This window comes from Lepisma saccharinum, chromosome 2 (genome assembly GCF_977018435.1).
Source record: "Lepisma saccharinum chromosome 2, izLepSacc3.1, whole genome shotgun sequence".
Taxonomy (NCBI): Eukaryota; Metazoa; Arthropoda; class Insecta; order Zygentoma; family Lepismatidae; genus Lepisma; species Lepisma saccharinum.
Genome location: NC_139230.1, coordinates 186861495 through 186876431, shown reverse-complemented (window position 1 = coordinate 186876431; position 14937 = coordinate 186861495). Strand labels below are relative to the sequence as shown.

The 14937-nt window shown below is 35.7% G+C and overlaps 1 protein-coding gene across 4 annotated transcripts in view; it reads right to left on the bottom strand.

The window, feature by feature from the left end:
- LOC145984235 (uncharacterized) overlaps positions 1-14937 on the bottom strand; it is a 58984-nt gene that overhangs the window by 23796 nt on the left and 20251 nt on the right. For all 4 annotated transcript variants that reach the window (XM_083117810.1, XM_083117814.1, XM_083117812.1 and 1 more), the window contains exon 4: positions 3996-4163. In XM_083117810.1, coding sequence (XP_082973936.1) covers positions 3996-4163 — 168 coding nt within the window. The remainder of the gene's footprint in view (positions 1-3995; positions 4164-14937) is intronic.

The window sequence follows — 14937 nt, the reverse complement described above, 5'->3', positions numbered from 1 at the left end:
ACAGCATGACAGAAAATTGACCTTGTGTGAATATAAAACACACAAATGAAATTTGCTGCTGTAACTAGTTCCTCTAATGGGAAAATATACAGAGTATTAAACATTGCAGTATTAACATTGAAATAGCACAATTATTACTAATACCCATGTTATATGGTTCCTGCTGCAGTTACATGTCTTGATAAGAACTTAAGAAAATACATGAATGCCCCTCATTTTCTTCAACTAAGAATATACATTACCTTTCACGGCCAAGGTGGCCACCGAGTGTTGACTAGCATGCCTGGAAGTAAGAGTGCATCTGCCGGCATTTAGACCCACAGCTGCATGCTAACCTTCGCACTGAACATGTCAGCTTCAGTATACAGGTATGTCCAGTTTGCACATGTTTGTGAAGTGCTAAGGTGTTAACAAGTGTTTTAAATTGTTTAGTTTGAATATACATATTACTGGTGCTTTCCAGCAGTCTAATATTGCCACGCAATCCATACAATTTTTAAAAAAAACATATTCGTGTGTGACTCTTATGTCATTACGAATGTGTTTTGCAGCAGAATACCCAGTGTTCCTGTTCCACAAAGAGACAGTGTTCAAAAATTTGTGAACAAATTACGGAAACAGGGTCTATTCTTGGTAAGAAGTGAATGGTAAAATGGCATGTACTTATTGAAGAGAAACTAGACAATGTTGGAGCACGAAATACTCCTCAAAAATCTCTCCGGCATCTTGCACAAGAAAAAAAAATAATAAATAAATAAAAGACATTTTCATAACATCTGATTGGCAACTTACCAAGCTTTTAAATCTAAAGCCATACATTAGAAGAATTGAAAGAAAATATCAGAAGAGAAATTGAAGCAATTTTGGAAGACAAACTGATATGTATTAGTGAAAATTCCCTATAAATATGCCATAAATGTGTGGATGCAGGAGGACATCATTTCTAACACCTCTTGTAACAAGGTACGTGCTCATTTTAATTGTAACTGTGAATGTAATTGTATGAGATTTTTTCATTATACGGATGTTGCATCCAGCAGATGCGATCTTACTTCCCGGTGCTAGATGCCAATCCACATCTTCCTCGGCAATGAAAAGCACTGTAGCATATCTATTCATTGCCTGTGTGTCTTAATTATTTCATGTAGATATAAAAAGCACAAATTCAATATTAGCAGCACAACAGCTTTTTATTAAGTAACAGCTCACTGGCTGTACTATAATTAAGTTAACACTTAACTTTTAGTGGACTGCTGAGAATAGGTATTCCCACAAGGTGGCAACAGCTAAAGAACAGTTTAATGAAAACTACACATGATATTTCAGTTCGGTCTTTCTTGTTCAATTTGTAAGCATGTGAAGGTATGACATACTTGAATCATAAAACAATATATTCAATATTAATATTATTAACAAACAAGAGTTCGAAAATGTCTGTTTTTTCCCTTGCAGTATTATGGAATGGATCTCGTAAATCAGGGGGCAATTCCTCAACCACAGCTTTTCTCTGATGTATTTCACTTTTACATGTAATAATGAGAATAAGAGAGCATGTTTACAATGGGAGACAATTAGGGGGCCAGCAGGCAAAAACCAAAATTTCAAAATTTTCAGAAAATTACAACTTCTGTATATGTTGCATAATTTAGTTTCATTTTTTTAAAAATTGGAGGGCATTAAATGTCTGCAAAGAGGAGTCTTCTCTCATGCTTCCCTGCAAATTTGATCCATCCTGTATCCATATGGCCGATGCTAAAACTAATATTCTGGATTTTTTCCATAAGTTCGCAATACTGCCCCAAGAAGTATCAGCCCATTTTTAACCATTTGGCAGGGATTTCCCCAGTTTAGGCCTTAATGCCAGGAGCATTTTCATGCAGAAAATTTAAAATTCACCAAGATCTTAATAATATTTTTTATCATTGAAATTACGAATGCTAGGGTTACAAATGATACCTCGTTTTGTTCAGTAAAGATTAGGCTATAAGCTTGTAGTCTGACAACCCTAATTTTCCTTTACCAAATAAAAGAAGAAAGTAAAAAATCTCATTTTTTAAATACATTTTAATTTCATCCCCCCCTTCCCTTAAGTAACACCAGAACATGTTGGCTGAAAACTATACCAGTGTATTACCTGATATGTGTTCCATTCTTGTGGCAAGAATTTCACACTTCAAATTACACTTTCAGAGGTGAAAAATATTTTCATATATAATAGCTTTGTATTTTTTCGAAGCGAACTTTAAAATTCTCAACTTTTTCAATGAAAAATATATTTAGGTAACTTCAAATGGTAGAGTTACATATTATAGCTTATTTTCTTCAATATATATAGAGACTACAAGTCTATGTCAAAAACAACTTATTTTCATTTGGCAAATAGAAGAAATTTTGAAAATTTTATTTTCTTTTTATGAAAATTGAACTGTCGAACCTCCATGTAGGCAAAACCAGAACGTGAGATATGTAAAAGATGTGCATTTTTCGCAAGACATTCAAAATTCAGATTAATTTTAATACATTGGATACTATGTTGAAAAATTAGGATTCTTTGACCATAGACCTATAGCCTACTTTGTAGGTCTATGGTCAAAGAATCCTAATTTTTCATTTATCAAGTAGAAGAAAACTATTTTTTTTACTCAATTTAAACCACGTTGGTCCCTACATAGGCAATGCCGGAACATGATTGTTCAAAACGGTACGTATTGCCTGATATGTGTTCCTCTCTCATGGCAAGAATTGCACACTTGCTGCTGATACTTTCAGAGAAAGAAAAATATTCTAATGTAAAATCTGTGTGTTTTCAGCAGGAGATTTAATATTACATCAAGGTTTTAAAATATTTGAGTTACAAATTATATCTTGCTTTCTTCAGAACAATTCTACTCAATTTAAACCACGTTAGTCCCTAAATAGGCAATGCCGGAACATGATTGTTCAAAACGGTACGTATTGCCTGATATGTGTTCCTCTCTCATGGCAAGAATTGCACACTTGCTGCTGATACTTTCAGAGAAAAAGAAATATCCTAATGTAAAATCTGTGTGTTTTCAGCAGGAGATTTAAAATTACATCAAGGTTTTAAAATATTTGAGTTACAAATTATATCTTGTTTTCTTCAGAACAGACTATGTTGTAAGCTTGTGTAAGCACAGGTTCTTCCCAAAATGTGACAACACTCCTTGGAACATCGGTGTCCCAGCTGGTGTTTAAAGTTTAATGAAAATGTGCATGGTTCTAGGAATTGTAAGAATTACTACACACTGCATTTTTTTACATTCGCTTTGATCTATTGTGTCAGCCACAGGGCTGTGCCAAAAAGTTGATTTTTTTTTTATTTCAAAATTCTTGTCCCTTTAGCTTTTGTTATTTGGAGGTTTAACATAAACATTTCAGCTCTGCTAAAAACCCTGTCATTAAAAAAAAATTAAAAAAAGATTTCATCTCTCTACAACAATTAGTTCTCGAGTTATGATTCATTTGTACAGCATGGCAAGTTTGATTGATTGAATTTGGTTATTTTACATCGCTTTTCTGTAACTTTTTGCTAATCACGAACATGGTAAAGAAACAATGTTTTGCAATATTACACAACACAATACAATTTTTGTACCAGAAGATGTAAAAATAATTTGGGCACATCACTTCCAAAGCAAAATGATTCATGTTCCATGGACAATCCATGGAGAGATGGTGTTTTAAGTCCACTTCATGCACAGTAAGGCTAATCGGGACTGGATCTAGAGTTAAAGTGGGATCCAAACAACTATGTGCATCCACCGGGTATCAAACCCAGAACGCCTTGATCACAAGGTGATGATGCAATTACTGCGCCATCGGGGAGGCTCACAATCCATGGAGGCACATGCTACAGAACAACCTCTTTCCTAGACCTCAACATTTTCTCTGCTTATTGTGGTCAGAAATAAAACCTTAACTAATCAAAACACACAGCAGCACACATTTGTTTATGTATAAAATAATGTACTTACTGGCAAAATAAAAGCGTTCCTTGAGTTGGACTCTATAACATAAAATCTCCAGCGACGTGTTCCGGTCATATCCTGATTAATATCTAATAGCTTGTAAGCAACACGGACAACCCTGTTGCGGAGAGCATGTCCACGAGGCAGCACCTTCCCTTGATATTTATGAACAAGCTGTAACAGAAAGATAAATGTTAACATAATAACTAGGGCTAGGATTTTGATGACCTAAAAATTCGTAAAAAATGCCCTTAAAAAGATGCATTTATGACCTAAAAATTGCCAAAAAATGACTAAAAATGACCTAAAAACCGTTAAAAATTCCAAAGTAAAATTTTATTTGCACTTCAAATTACAGCAACTCTAGTATGCAACTTTTGACAAATTATGAGAGGTTACTGTTCAGTTTTGAGTTGCAGTGTGTAACGAATATTTTCTGTAAATTTTCAAAAAGTAATGAATGACGATTGTCAGCTAGCACACTTTTATACATAGAAAAGCTTCTTTCAACATCAACAGAGGTAATAGGGGCATATTTAAAACATACAATGTCACTTGGTTCTAATTCGGTTTCAGAGTCTGGCAATGAAAACGTTTTCCCACACAATACGTCATGAATAGAACATATTATTGTGTATCCTGCATTTTTCCCTAGCACTTTCTGCATCTTTTCTCTCACTTGTATTCCAACAGTACCTGGAACTGCTTCCAAATTATCCTTAAGGACATTAACTTGATCAACCAATGTAGCTCCAATGTCTCGAGTGAAGTTATGGCAGAAGGTAGGAAGCCGAAGTTGGACTTTATATAGCATAATTTTCCCTCCATTTCGGGATCAGCCAAGAGTTCCTGTGCGTGTCTTATACACAATGCTTCACTGCTGTCGAACGAGGTTACAACTTCTTTCACAACTTTATAATTTTCACAATAGTAACCACAAGCCTCTAACCATGTACCCCATCTAGTAAGAATAGGAGCTGGTGGCAAAGGCACATCAGGTGCATGAGACCTAAAAGCTAACACTCATGATGGGGACTTGAGGAAAATCTTCTTAATGTTTGCAATCAGTTGGTCTACATCAGGAAAGTGACTTCGCAGTTCTTCAGCAATACGGTGACATGCATGTGCAAGACATGTTACATGTACCATTTTCGAGTACAGACGTTTCAGATAATTCCCTGCTTTAACCATGTACAGTGCCGCATCTGTTACGAAAAGCAACACCTTGTCATATCGAATGCCGTCGGGCCACAATAACTGCATCGCATTATTGAAAACTTTGCTGATCGTTGAATAATTCACTTTTTCTAGACATTCACAATTTATTAGAAACACTTGAGTAGACTCAGATTCCTGCATCGTACCAATCACTACATTTGCATGTACCGTCCGAGTGAGTCGGTACTTTTGTCAATTAAGTCAATTAACACCCATATTTTTTTACCATGAATTTTCTGCCGAATTTGATCCATTGTTTGGTTGTAGCATTTCTTGACATAATTTTTCCTTAGCGTGGAAGAATCTGGTATCGATTTCCCAGTATGTTTTTCCAAAAATGCTCGAAGTTTAGGATTATTTAGTTTACTTAGAGGAATGTCAGCAGAAATAAAAGCGCCGCACAGTTCTTCAGAAATAACAGAGGATTTGGAGGAACACTCACCCATTAACAATTGCACTGTCCTCTTCTGATCTCGAATTTGCTTCAGAGCTGCCTTGTGTTTCTCGCGGTTGACATGTTGCTCCACCGTGAATTTCTTTTCCACAGCAACTTTTACACCACAAAGCTGACAGAATAATACTGATCCGTCCGTACTGAACGTATTTTCACCATACTGGGACAGAAACTGTTTTAATTTGTACTGTGTACTTTGCTTGGTTTTTGGCATCTTGTCCAATGCTTCGAAAACCTGCTCTACTGAACACTCCACCAAAGTAAATTCTCGCAATAAACAGGAACTTCGACAATGGCCAGATCACACGTTCCATCCATTCACTTTCAAGGAACACAACAATTGGTCTGAGCAGATTAGAAGATAAGATTAGGCAGGGCAACGACTTTCTTCTCCTGGGGCAAAATTGCGAGCTGTTTTGAACTTCTAAACAATTGAATTTCATTGTAAGGAAATCGTTATATTCGTGTTGTTTATTTTCTTCTGAGACGGATGGAAGGTAGCTGCGGTTTCATATATTTTAAATTGTCTAGGGAAGATATGAAAAAAATAGGATATTTATTCATCTTAATCCTTTCACGTTAATGCTGCCCATGTACTCGCAACATACAAGTGCTCTGGAAAACTAAGAAAATAAAAAAAATGACCAAAAAATGACTTAAAATGCCAAAAAATGACTTATACAACCATAATGGCAAAAAATGCAAAAAAAATGCCCCAACAAATAGTGCTTAAAAGTTTCAGCACGACATGAAACATATAAATATTAAAAGATTTGGGTTTCTTATTCACCAGAAAAAAATATGCAATTTCATCAAAATACTAGCCCTAATAATAACATATTCACAACAGCATCAGTTACAACATGATGTGGAGATTTATCTGGAGATATGTTGGGTAATTTTTACATAGTAGAATTGTATAAATAGGGAGGTTAGGGTAGAATACAGTAAGTGCCTCACTTCCAACACAGTACATAACACAAACAATAATGTTAATTCACAAAATCTAACATTATAAAATACATCTTAGCAAAAATTATTACACTCTAAGGTACCAGTGGTGTATTCTGAAAATTTGACATGTTTACTGCTACAATTCTTATTTATTGTATATATTTATTATTCATTCCCTCTTGATTTATTAGATATAACAGAAATAAAACACCAATGCAACAGAAGTCAACAACTTCAAACTTTCCAGCATTTTGATATTTTCATTTCTATTGTCAGAAGGGTGGGATGGAGAATGATCAGTGGCAAAATCAAACCAGTCCTAATTTACTTAAATTCTGGTTTAGAAGTTTGTTTTAATAGTCTGCATAATATATGTATAATGAGCAATTACACATATATTAAAGGTAAATGTGTAGTAATATATAGGCATTTAGGGGTGTGGGGGTTAGGGCCCAACACTTCCTTGATGTCGGCCGAGCTGAGGTTGGTGTGATCAGCACCACGCCCATGGCTATCTTTACTCCCCAGAGTTTCCTCCAGGTACTCACTTTATATGATGCTGGATGGGCACTGGAGCTGCTTGAACAGGTTGAAAAAAGTCCCGGTTCTCTCCCACCGGGTATCAAACCCGGGTGTCTTGCATAGTAGTCAGATGCCCTAACGACTGAGCTACTGCAGCTTCTTAATGTGTAGCAGTATATTTTAAAAAGTTGGCTTACCAGCAGTAAACATGGTAACATGGGGAATATGCCACCGCAGAGCACACAGGTTGCATACATATGAAATTTACAATGTGATATTTAAATGATGATATGTGAATTTCTGCCTGTAAAAACCAGAATAAAAGCCACTGCAAAAATATAACAATAAAATTCTTAGGTTTCACATCCACTTTTCACGAAGGAAATGGAGGGTAACTAAAACCATGAGAGGTTTTCTCACCAGCTGCAGTAAACCAGAAATCATGTGAACAAGGTAGGTGACTCGCACAAATATTTTTATCTCCCTAGTTCCTTCACTATGTGCATGTATGTAAGTATGTACGTGGGTTAAGTCATAAGTCATGGCAACTATTCTTTTTCTCATGAACAGGGGACAACACGAGATAATCTAAGATATATGTTTAAAAGTGTATGGAATGTACTTTCGAAAGAAGATACTAGATGTTGTATGTGAACAAAGGTGGGGTAGTAAGCACGCACCCAAGTTCAGTCGGTGAGTGACAACGTTCGAAAATGGAGGTCATGAAGCAGCCGTAATGTTCGTAAGTTAAAATAGCAGTTCTCCATGGCAGAAATGCATGGGAAGCACTGGGTGTGCATGCCATAATAAAACAAAAGTGAATAACCTGGGTGAATACTTTGAAGGTTGTTGAACAGTGTAGTCTTGTCTACTTGTTGTTCATGCCATAATGAAACACTGTTGTCTAATGTCCTGTGTTCTTTCTATTGTGACTGTCATCTTTTTATAACATTCACAATTAAGTTGTATTAATGATAAAAATCTTTGATAAGAAGAAAGACATTTCATTATCACTGTTACTGTTCTAATTATGTATTATGGGATATAGTGTAATATATACCAATTCGTAAGTACATTTCTGTATTTTTCTTTCATAAAACAAATAATATATTGGTACTAGTTGCTGATACAAAACTAACAGCAACAATTATGGCGACCTTCAGCCAGGATTTGTGAATATATAGTATGGAAGTTATCTTTTGATTACTTTAAATAATGGATCGGAAACAACATTCTTACAACTTAAGAACGGCAGTTTTCTTAAGATCCGATGTCGTCGATAGTTTCAGGGAAAATGAAACTATTGAAGAAAATGCTGACCCAATGAAGAATATTATTTGTTGCAGTAACATTGAAGCAGATTCTCGTCTTGTGAAGTGCAATAGCTGCAATAAATGGGAACATTTGGAGTGCAGAGGTTTCACTGTAATGCACTGGGTAATATTTAGTTCTTCTAATGAAAGCTATTTTTGTAAATCTTGTAAACCAGATTTCGAACCTTTTTTGTTAAAATCTTTTACAAGTACAGTGAATCCAAACTTGGACAAGATTATTGCTGCATTTCAAGTAACGGTTACCCAAAGTTTGCAGCAAAATAATGAAAATCTTCAAGAAAAGTTGCAACAGAACATTAGCTGTGAATTGCAACAAAATAATGAAATGTTGCAAAAGGAGTTGCAAAAGGATATGCAACAAAATAATGAAATGTTACAAAAGGAGCTGCAAGAGGATATGCAACAAAATAATGAAATGTTGCAAAAGGAGTTGCAAAAGGATATGCAACAAAATAATGAAATGTTGAACAAGGAGTTGCTAAGGGATATGCAACAAAATAATGAAATGTTACAAAGGGAATTGCAACAAAATAATGAAAATCTGGAAGAGAAGTTTCAAGCCATTCGAAATGAATTACAGCAGCATAATGTTAGGTTTAACGGCTGGCTTGATCATATTGAACATTCGTTACAAGATGTTGCCCACACTTGTCAAAATCTTAGCAGTGAGTTGAGGTGTAAATTGGATGAAGGTATTAGTACAATGCATGTCGAAGTTTCAGTTATTCAAGAACAAATGAAGAGTCATGATGGAAAGTTGGCAAGGTTGGAAGTCTGCAATGAGGAAATTATGGAGAAATTTACCAACATGAGGTTAGGTTTGAAACATTAAATGCGGAATTAGATAGAATGAAGAATTAGATAGAATGAAGGTAGTTCAGACTGCTACATGTAGCTCTGAAACCTTGGTAAATGACCTTAGAGATAGGGTTATTTCTTTGGAGCAAGGCAATGCCATCAGCAACAGTGTTGCTAACGAAACTTTCAATGGAAGACGAGAACTGAGCGAAGAGGATGGAAATAGTAAACAAACTGAGCATGTGGCTTGTCAAACAAATAATGCAAATTCAAATCGAAGATCACGAAATGTTAAATTTCGGGCTAGTGACAAACGTGGTGTTGGTTCTTCGGGTTATGATTCATCTGATATTGATGTACCTGTAATTACTGAACGTAAATCAGGTCAGAACGCTACTTCTTTTGGAACTGATTTTACCTATAGGCTTTCCAATACATCTTATTTGTGGGATCCTCCATCACGTAACGAATCACCTGCTCATTTCACTACACATCCGTTGGCCAATAGGGACTTCGCACTTTCGGAGAATGCATATAGAGTGCATTACAATGAACCTTGTTCTACTAACCATTATGGTTATGAAGTCCTCTGAATGCCAGTTTTCATAATGAAACTCAGTGTTGTACAACGAAAGCTTATTCAAATAATCCAATTTCACAAATGTATTTTCAGCATACACCTTCATGTGAGAAGCCATTATATACTGTAGCTGGTAATACAAATACTACAACTTCAATGAGTCCGATGTTTTGTAATCAAAATTACATTCCCAGAAATGACATTTTGAATGATCCAATTAACATTGCTTCTAAGAATTCTGAGTCTCCAAATTTTTAATCAAACCAGTTTTGTAAACCTGCACGTGCAGAATGTAATACAAATATTTCTGCAAGAAACCCATTTGGAGAATGCCCGGGTAAAGTTATTCATGTAAATGAGCTAAGCCAGTTACCACGTTTTGGAGGTGACGTCTCAAAACAATCAGCTAGGGAGTTTATAGACCAGCTAACAACAATGTTAAATTTGATTGGTGTATATTCTCAATATCGCCTGCAAGTTATTCACAAATGTTTCTACAATACTGCAGCTTATTGGTTCAATAGTGAAAGACGGAATTTCTCATCATATGATGATTTTGTGTGCAAGTTTCTTGAACAATTTGCTTCGAATGATTTGTTAGAAAGCCAACTGGCAGTTTTGCATTCTCGTAAATACAACACATCTTCTGGTTTATCATTAGAAGCGTACGCATTGAAGGTATATTCATCTTATTGCAACCTTGTAGAAAAGCCTAAACAAGCTGAGATAATAAGAGTAATTCTGAAGCAATTGCCGGAAACAGTTTCTAAGAATGTGGGTTGTCACGAAATTTCCAACCTTAAACAATTAACACAAAAACTCAAGACAATAGACTTATATTCTAGTGATAAAACCAAATCTTTGTCACTACCTGGTGATTATATAAGTGGGGAGTACAACTCGAATAGGTTCGAAAAATCTAGGCATTTTGTAAGGCAAGTGTCTATGGAAAATAAGTCATGCAGTGATTCATCTACCCAAACAGTAGCTTCAGAGAGACTTATGGGCCAACCAGCTGCTAGGAATCCCAGAAACAACTATAGGCAATCTGGAGCTAACCAAGAGAGCTATTGGCGACAAGGTAACGATCGAAGTTTGTACTTTCATAATAACAATCAAAGAACAAACACTCAAAGGAACGCTAGTAATGGCAATAATACAGATGCACCTAGATACAACAGGAATAGAAGATTTCAAAGTCCGACCAATACAGAATTCCGAGGTGACTCCATTATCACTAACTCAGATATTTAAGCAAGGAACAATGGAAATTTCCGAAATGGAATGAATTGCAATGACATTAGTTTAAATCAAGAATGTTCCTCAGTAACTAATGTTACTAGTGGGAGCCCTCCGAGAACATTAAACAACTAAGGCGGGGAAATGCCCTCCAATTCACCATGCCAAAGGATGACCGCATGGAGCTTACTTGTAATTATGATCCTTACCTTTTGCATGTAAAGTCTTGTCTTGGTGACTTTAATAGAGTTAAATATTTAGGCATTGATAAAGAAGATGTTTTACCTGTTGCATTTTTGCTGGAGTGGTTTGATTCAGAGCCTGAGTGGACTGTTACAGATAAAGGAACTCCTACACCTTTACTTGAAGCACCAGAAATACAGGGAAGAATTTGTGACTTGTTTCTTAATTGTTTAATTGACACTGGTAGTCAATGTAATTTGTTAGATTACAAGGTTTGGATCACTCTAAGTTCTTTATTGCCAAGTATAAAGCTGGAACCAATAGAAGGAATTCAGTTGGCTTGTTTCGCTGGTGAGCAACGTATAAAAGTTGTAGGTTTTAAATATGTCATTATGCAGTTGGAAGATGAAGTTTTCCACGTGGGTTTATATGTAGTTAAACAATTACATGCCGATTTGATCTTGGGAGCACCATTTTTGTGGCAGTACACGGCTATAATTAATTATCGTATGTCTACTGTTGAACTAATTCATTCAAGTGGTAAGGAAGTATCAGCTCCTTTTGTTCCGAATTCCACAAATAATACTTGCTCGCAAAATTCCATAATTGAATCTTGTAAAATTTGAACATTTGAATCTTCTCATGTTAATGATTCTGCTTATCTATCTTCCGAAGAAGACAGCCATAAGGAAGTTTATGGCAACGAATATTGTGAAGCTGAAGTTAATCATTTAATTTATTGCTCAAATACCAAATGTATCATTTAATATTTGGGTTACTTACAAATGTTGCTTTAAAGGAAGTAAAGAACAATTTTGTGACCTTGGTGTCTTTAGATGGACAACAGAAAGTTTAGACACAATTTACAAAATATCAAACCCTTCCACTGTTCATTGGAGAAGAAACACGAGTTGTTGTTGAATGTTAACAAATAGGTACGCGCAATGGTAACAACGTAGTTTCGAATTGATTGTCATTCTTTGAAAGATTTGTTATAGTATTAAATGTTGTTTTGAATGTTGAATATTTTAAAGTTATGTAACTGTTCGATGTGCATATTTAAGATCTTGTATCTTTTTAAGCCACCAAAGTATGATGTCTATATTTTCTTCACCCCAGGAGGGGAGGTTATTGTGACTCATCTTTTTATAACATTCACAATTAAGTTGTATTAATGATAAAAATCTTTGATAAGAAGAAAGACATATCATTATCACTGTTACTGTTCTAATTATGTATTATGGGATATACTGTAATATATATACCAATTCGTAAGTAGATTTCTGTATTTTTCTTTCATAAAACAAATAATATATTGGTACTAGTTGCTGATACAAAACTAACAGCAACACTCTTCCGTACAAGAGTCTCCTGCATCCAGACTTCATCTAGTGGCTTCATTCGAAGGTACATTCAATGCACTTCAAACATATATCTGAGATTTTTCGAGTTGCCCCTGTTCGCAAGGAAAAAAAAATAGTTGCCATAACGTATGACTTACGTATGCATTTGTGTGTGTGTGCATATAGGGGAGACCGGGGTAGCGTGAACCCCTTGAAATGTGTACTGAACGGTGGTGCTTTCTGATGGCAAAAATGTCAGCTGCACATCAGTTAAGACATCATGTACCACAGACGTGGTTTCCATTTCGATTTGTGTTGTTACTATTATCCTATTATCCGTACCAGCTAACTTAGATTATCTCGAAAACGACTCGTTTCCAGACCCATGTTTACTGAGATTTTCTTGCTTCTATTATCATGTACTTTCACCTGTTTCCGTTTGTGCTATTACTTATGAGACATATATATTTATACAGGGAAGTTATTTAAATCTTTTACCGCGAGAGCGTTGGCTGCCCGGTGGCACCGGCAAATTGCGTTACAGGAAGTCCGTAACAGACACCGCTTGTATTGTAATGTTTCCACTTTTCACAATTACAGTTACAATTAATTGAAATAAGCACATACCTTATCGCAAGGATGCTGGAAAAGGTGTCCTCCCAAATACAAATATTTCTGGCACCTTATTTCTGACATCTAATCTTAGATTAGACATCGCTACTTTATCCTCAGGTGTCGCAAGAGTGCCGGCAGCTAATCGGAGGAGTTGTCAGCCACGAGAGGGTGCTTCATACTGCACGAATGCAACACCTGTAGGCAGTGATGCCAACTGCAGGGACATGTCTCTACAGTATAAGGACTCTTCACTATATTTCGCCTGCATAGGGACGTAGGGACAGATTTTGCCAAATGAGGGAAAACGTAGCGACTTTTATCAATCTTGGAAAATAACATTTTATTGTGCAAAGGTGCAAAAGCTTACTCGCCAGTCAGTTGCACTTTCTTCGTGCTCGTTTTGGAATGAATGGATTAGTTTATCTGGATACTTTAGAGAGGAGGAGAAAAAAAAAACTAACTAGCAAATCTCAATCAGAATTTTGGAACATGTTATTGGTTACCAAGAACTTTCAAGGCAAGTTCCTTTTTTTAAACATTTCCACTCTCGCAAAAATAGTACTAACATTGCAACATTCTAATGCGGAAACGGAAAGAATATTTTCAATTTTAAGTGATACAAAAACAAAAAAGAGAAATAAAATGGGACCAGAATTGTTCAAGGCTGCAGGAAATACAGCACATCACCAACCAACATCTATCTCTTCACAGCAGCAGCATGTATGACTTCAAATAACATAATCAACAGTAAATGACTCAACGTTATTCATAAAGGCAAGAATTTACAATACCGGATCCTTCTGTAATTTCCATGCTACGTCTTATACTCACGAAATAATTAGTTGTGATGATTTATCTCAAGTTAACATGTTGGGATGAGGTGAAAAAATTGTTCATTAACGTGTAGAAGTTGTAAAATAAGCTTTTCAATTCTCGCAATGATTCTCCGTATACAAGTATGATAGCCATATTTGTTGATATGAACAATTGACGTTCGCAATTAGTTATGCTGTCTACAGCATTGCCACACTGTTGATTTTATACTTGGAGAGCATGGATCATGTAAGAATGGTGGAAGAGAACAGTAAAAAAAGTTGTTTATGTTATACAGATTGTTAAGTGGAGTGTGCAGGAGGATGGCCATGGGATAATTAATAAACTTATGGATTTCGGTCTTTTGCTCAAAGAAGGTGCTTACATGTGACAGTGACAATCACGATGTAAAAGAACATGTGGAATGTGTACTGATTTGATTACAGGTAAGTTTGGCAACAGTGCATTGATCGTAAAATTGCAGGATACGAAAATGGCGTCTTCGATGATCAACGATTGCCGTTAAAGTGATACAGAAATAAGATTTTTTATTAGTTCGTAATCACAATTAGCGCAAAAACATTCATGGATAGCCCCACTGACCATTCTTGGTAAGGTTAGTTAGGTTAAGCATGGCAAACAGTTAAAATTTGGGGTCGAAAACCATGCACAGGTAGCCTCACAAACCATTGACAGATAGCCCCATGAACCATTCACGGTAAGGTTAGGTTAGGTTAGGCAAACAGTTAAAATTTTGGGGTCGTAGTAATATCAGGAATGTATATTTCGTTTTTTAAGTATTGGAAGCACAAAATCTTCTGGTAAATAATGAGCATTCGTGGACCACTCAATTTCGCATATTTTGCAATTTGTACATGTGACCCCCAAATTTTAA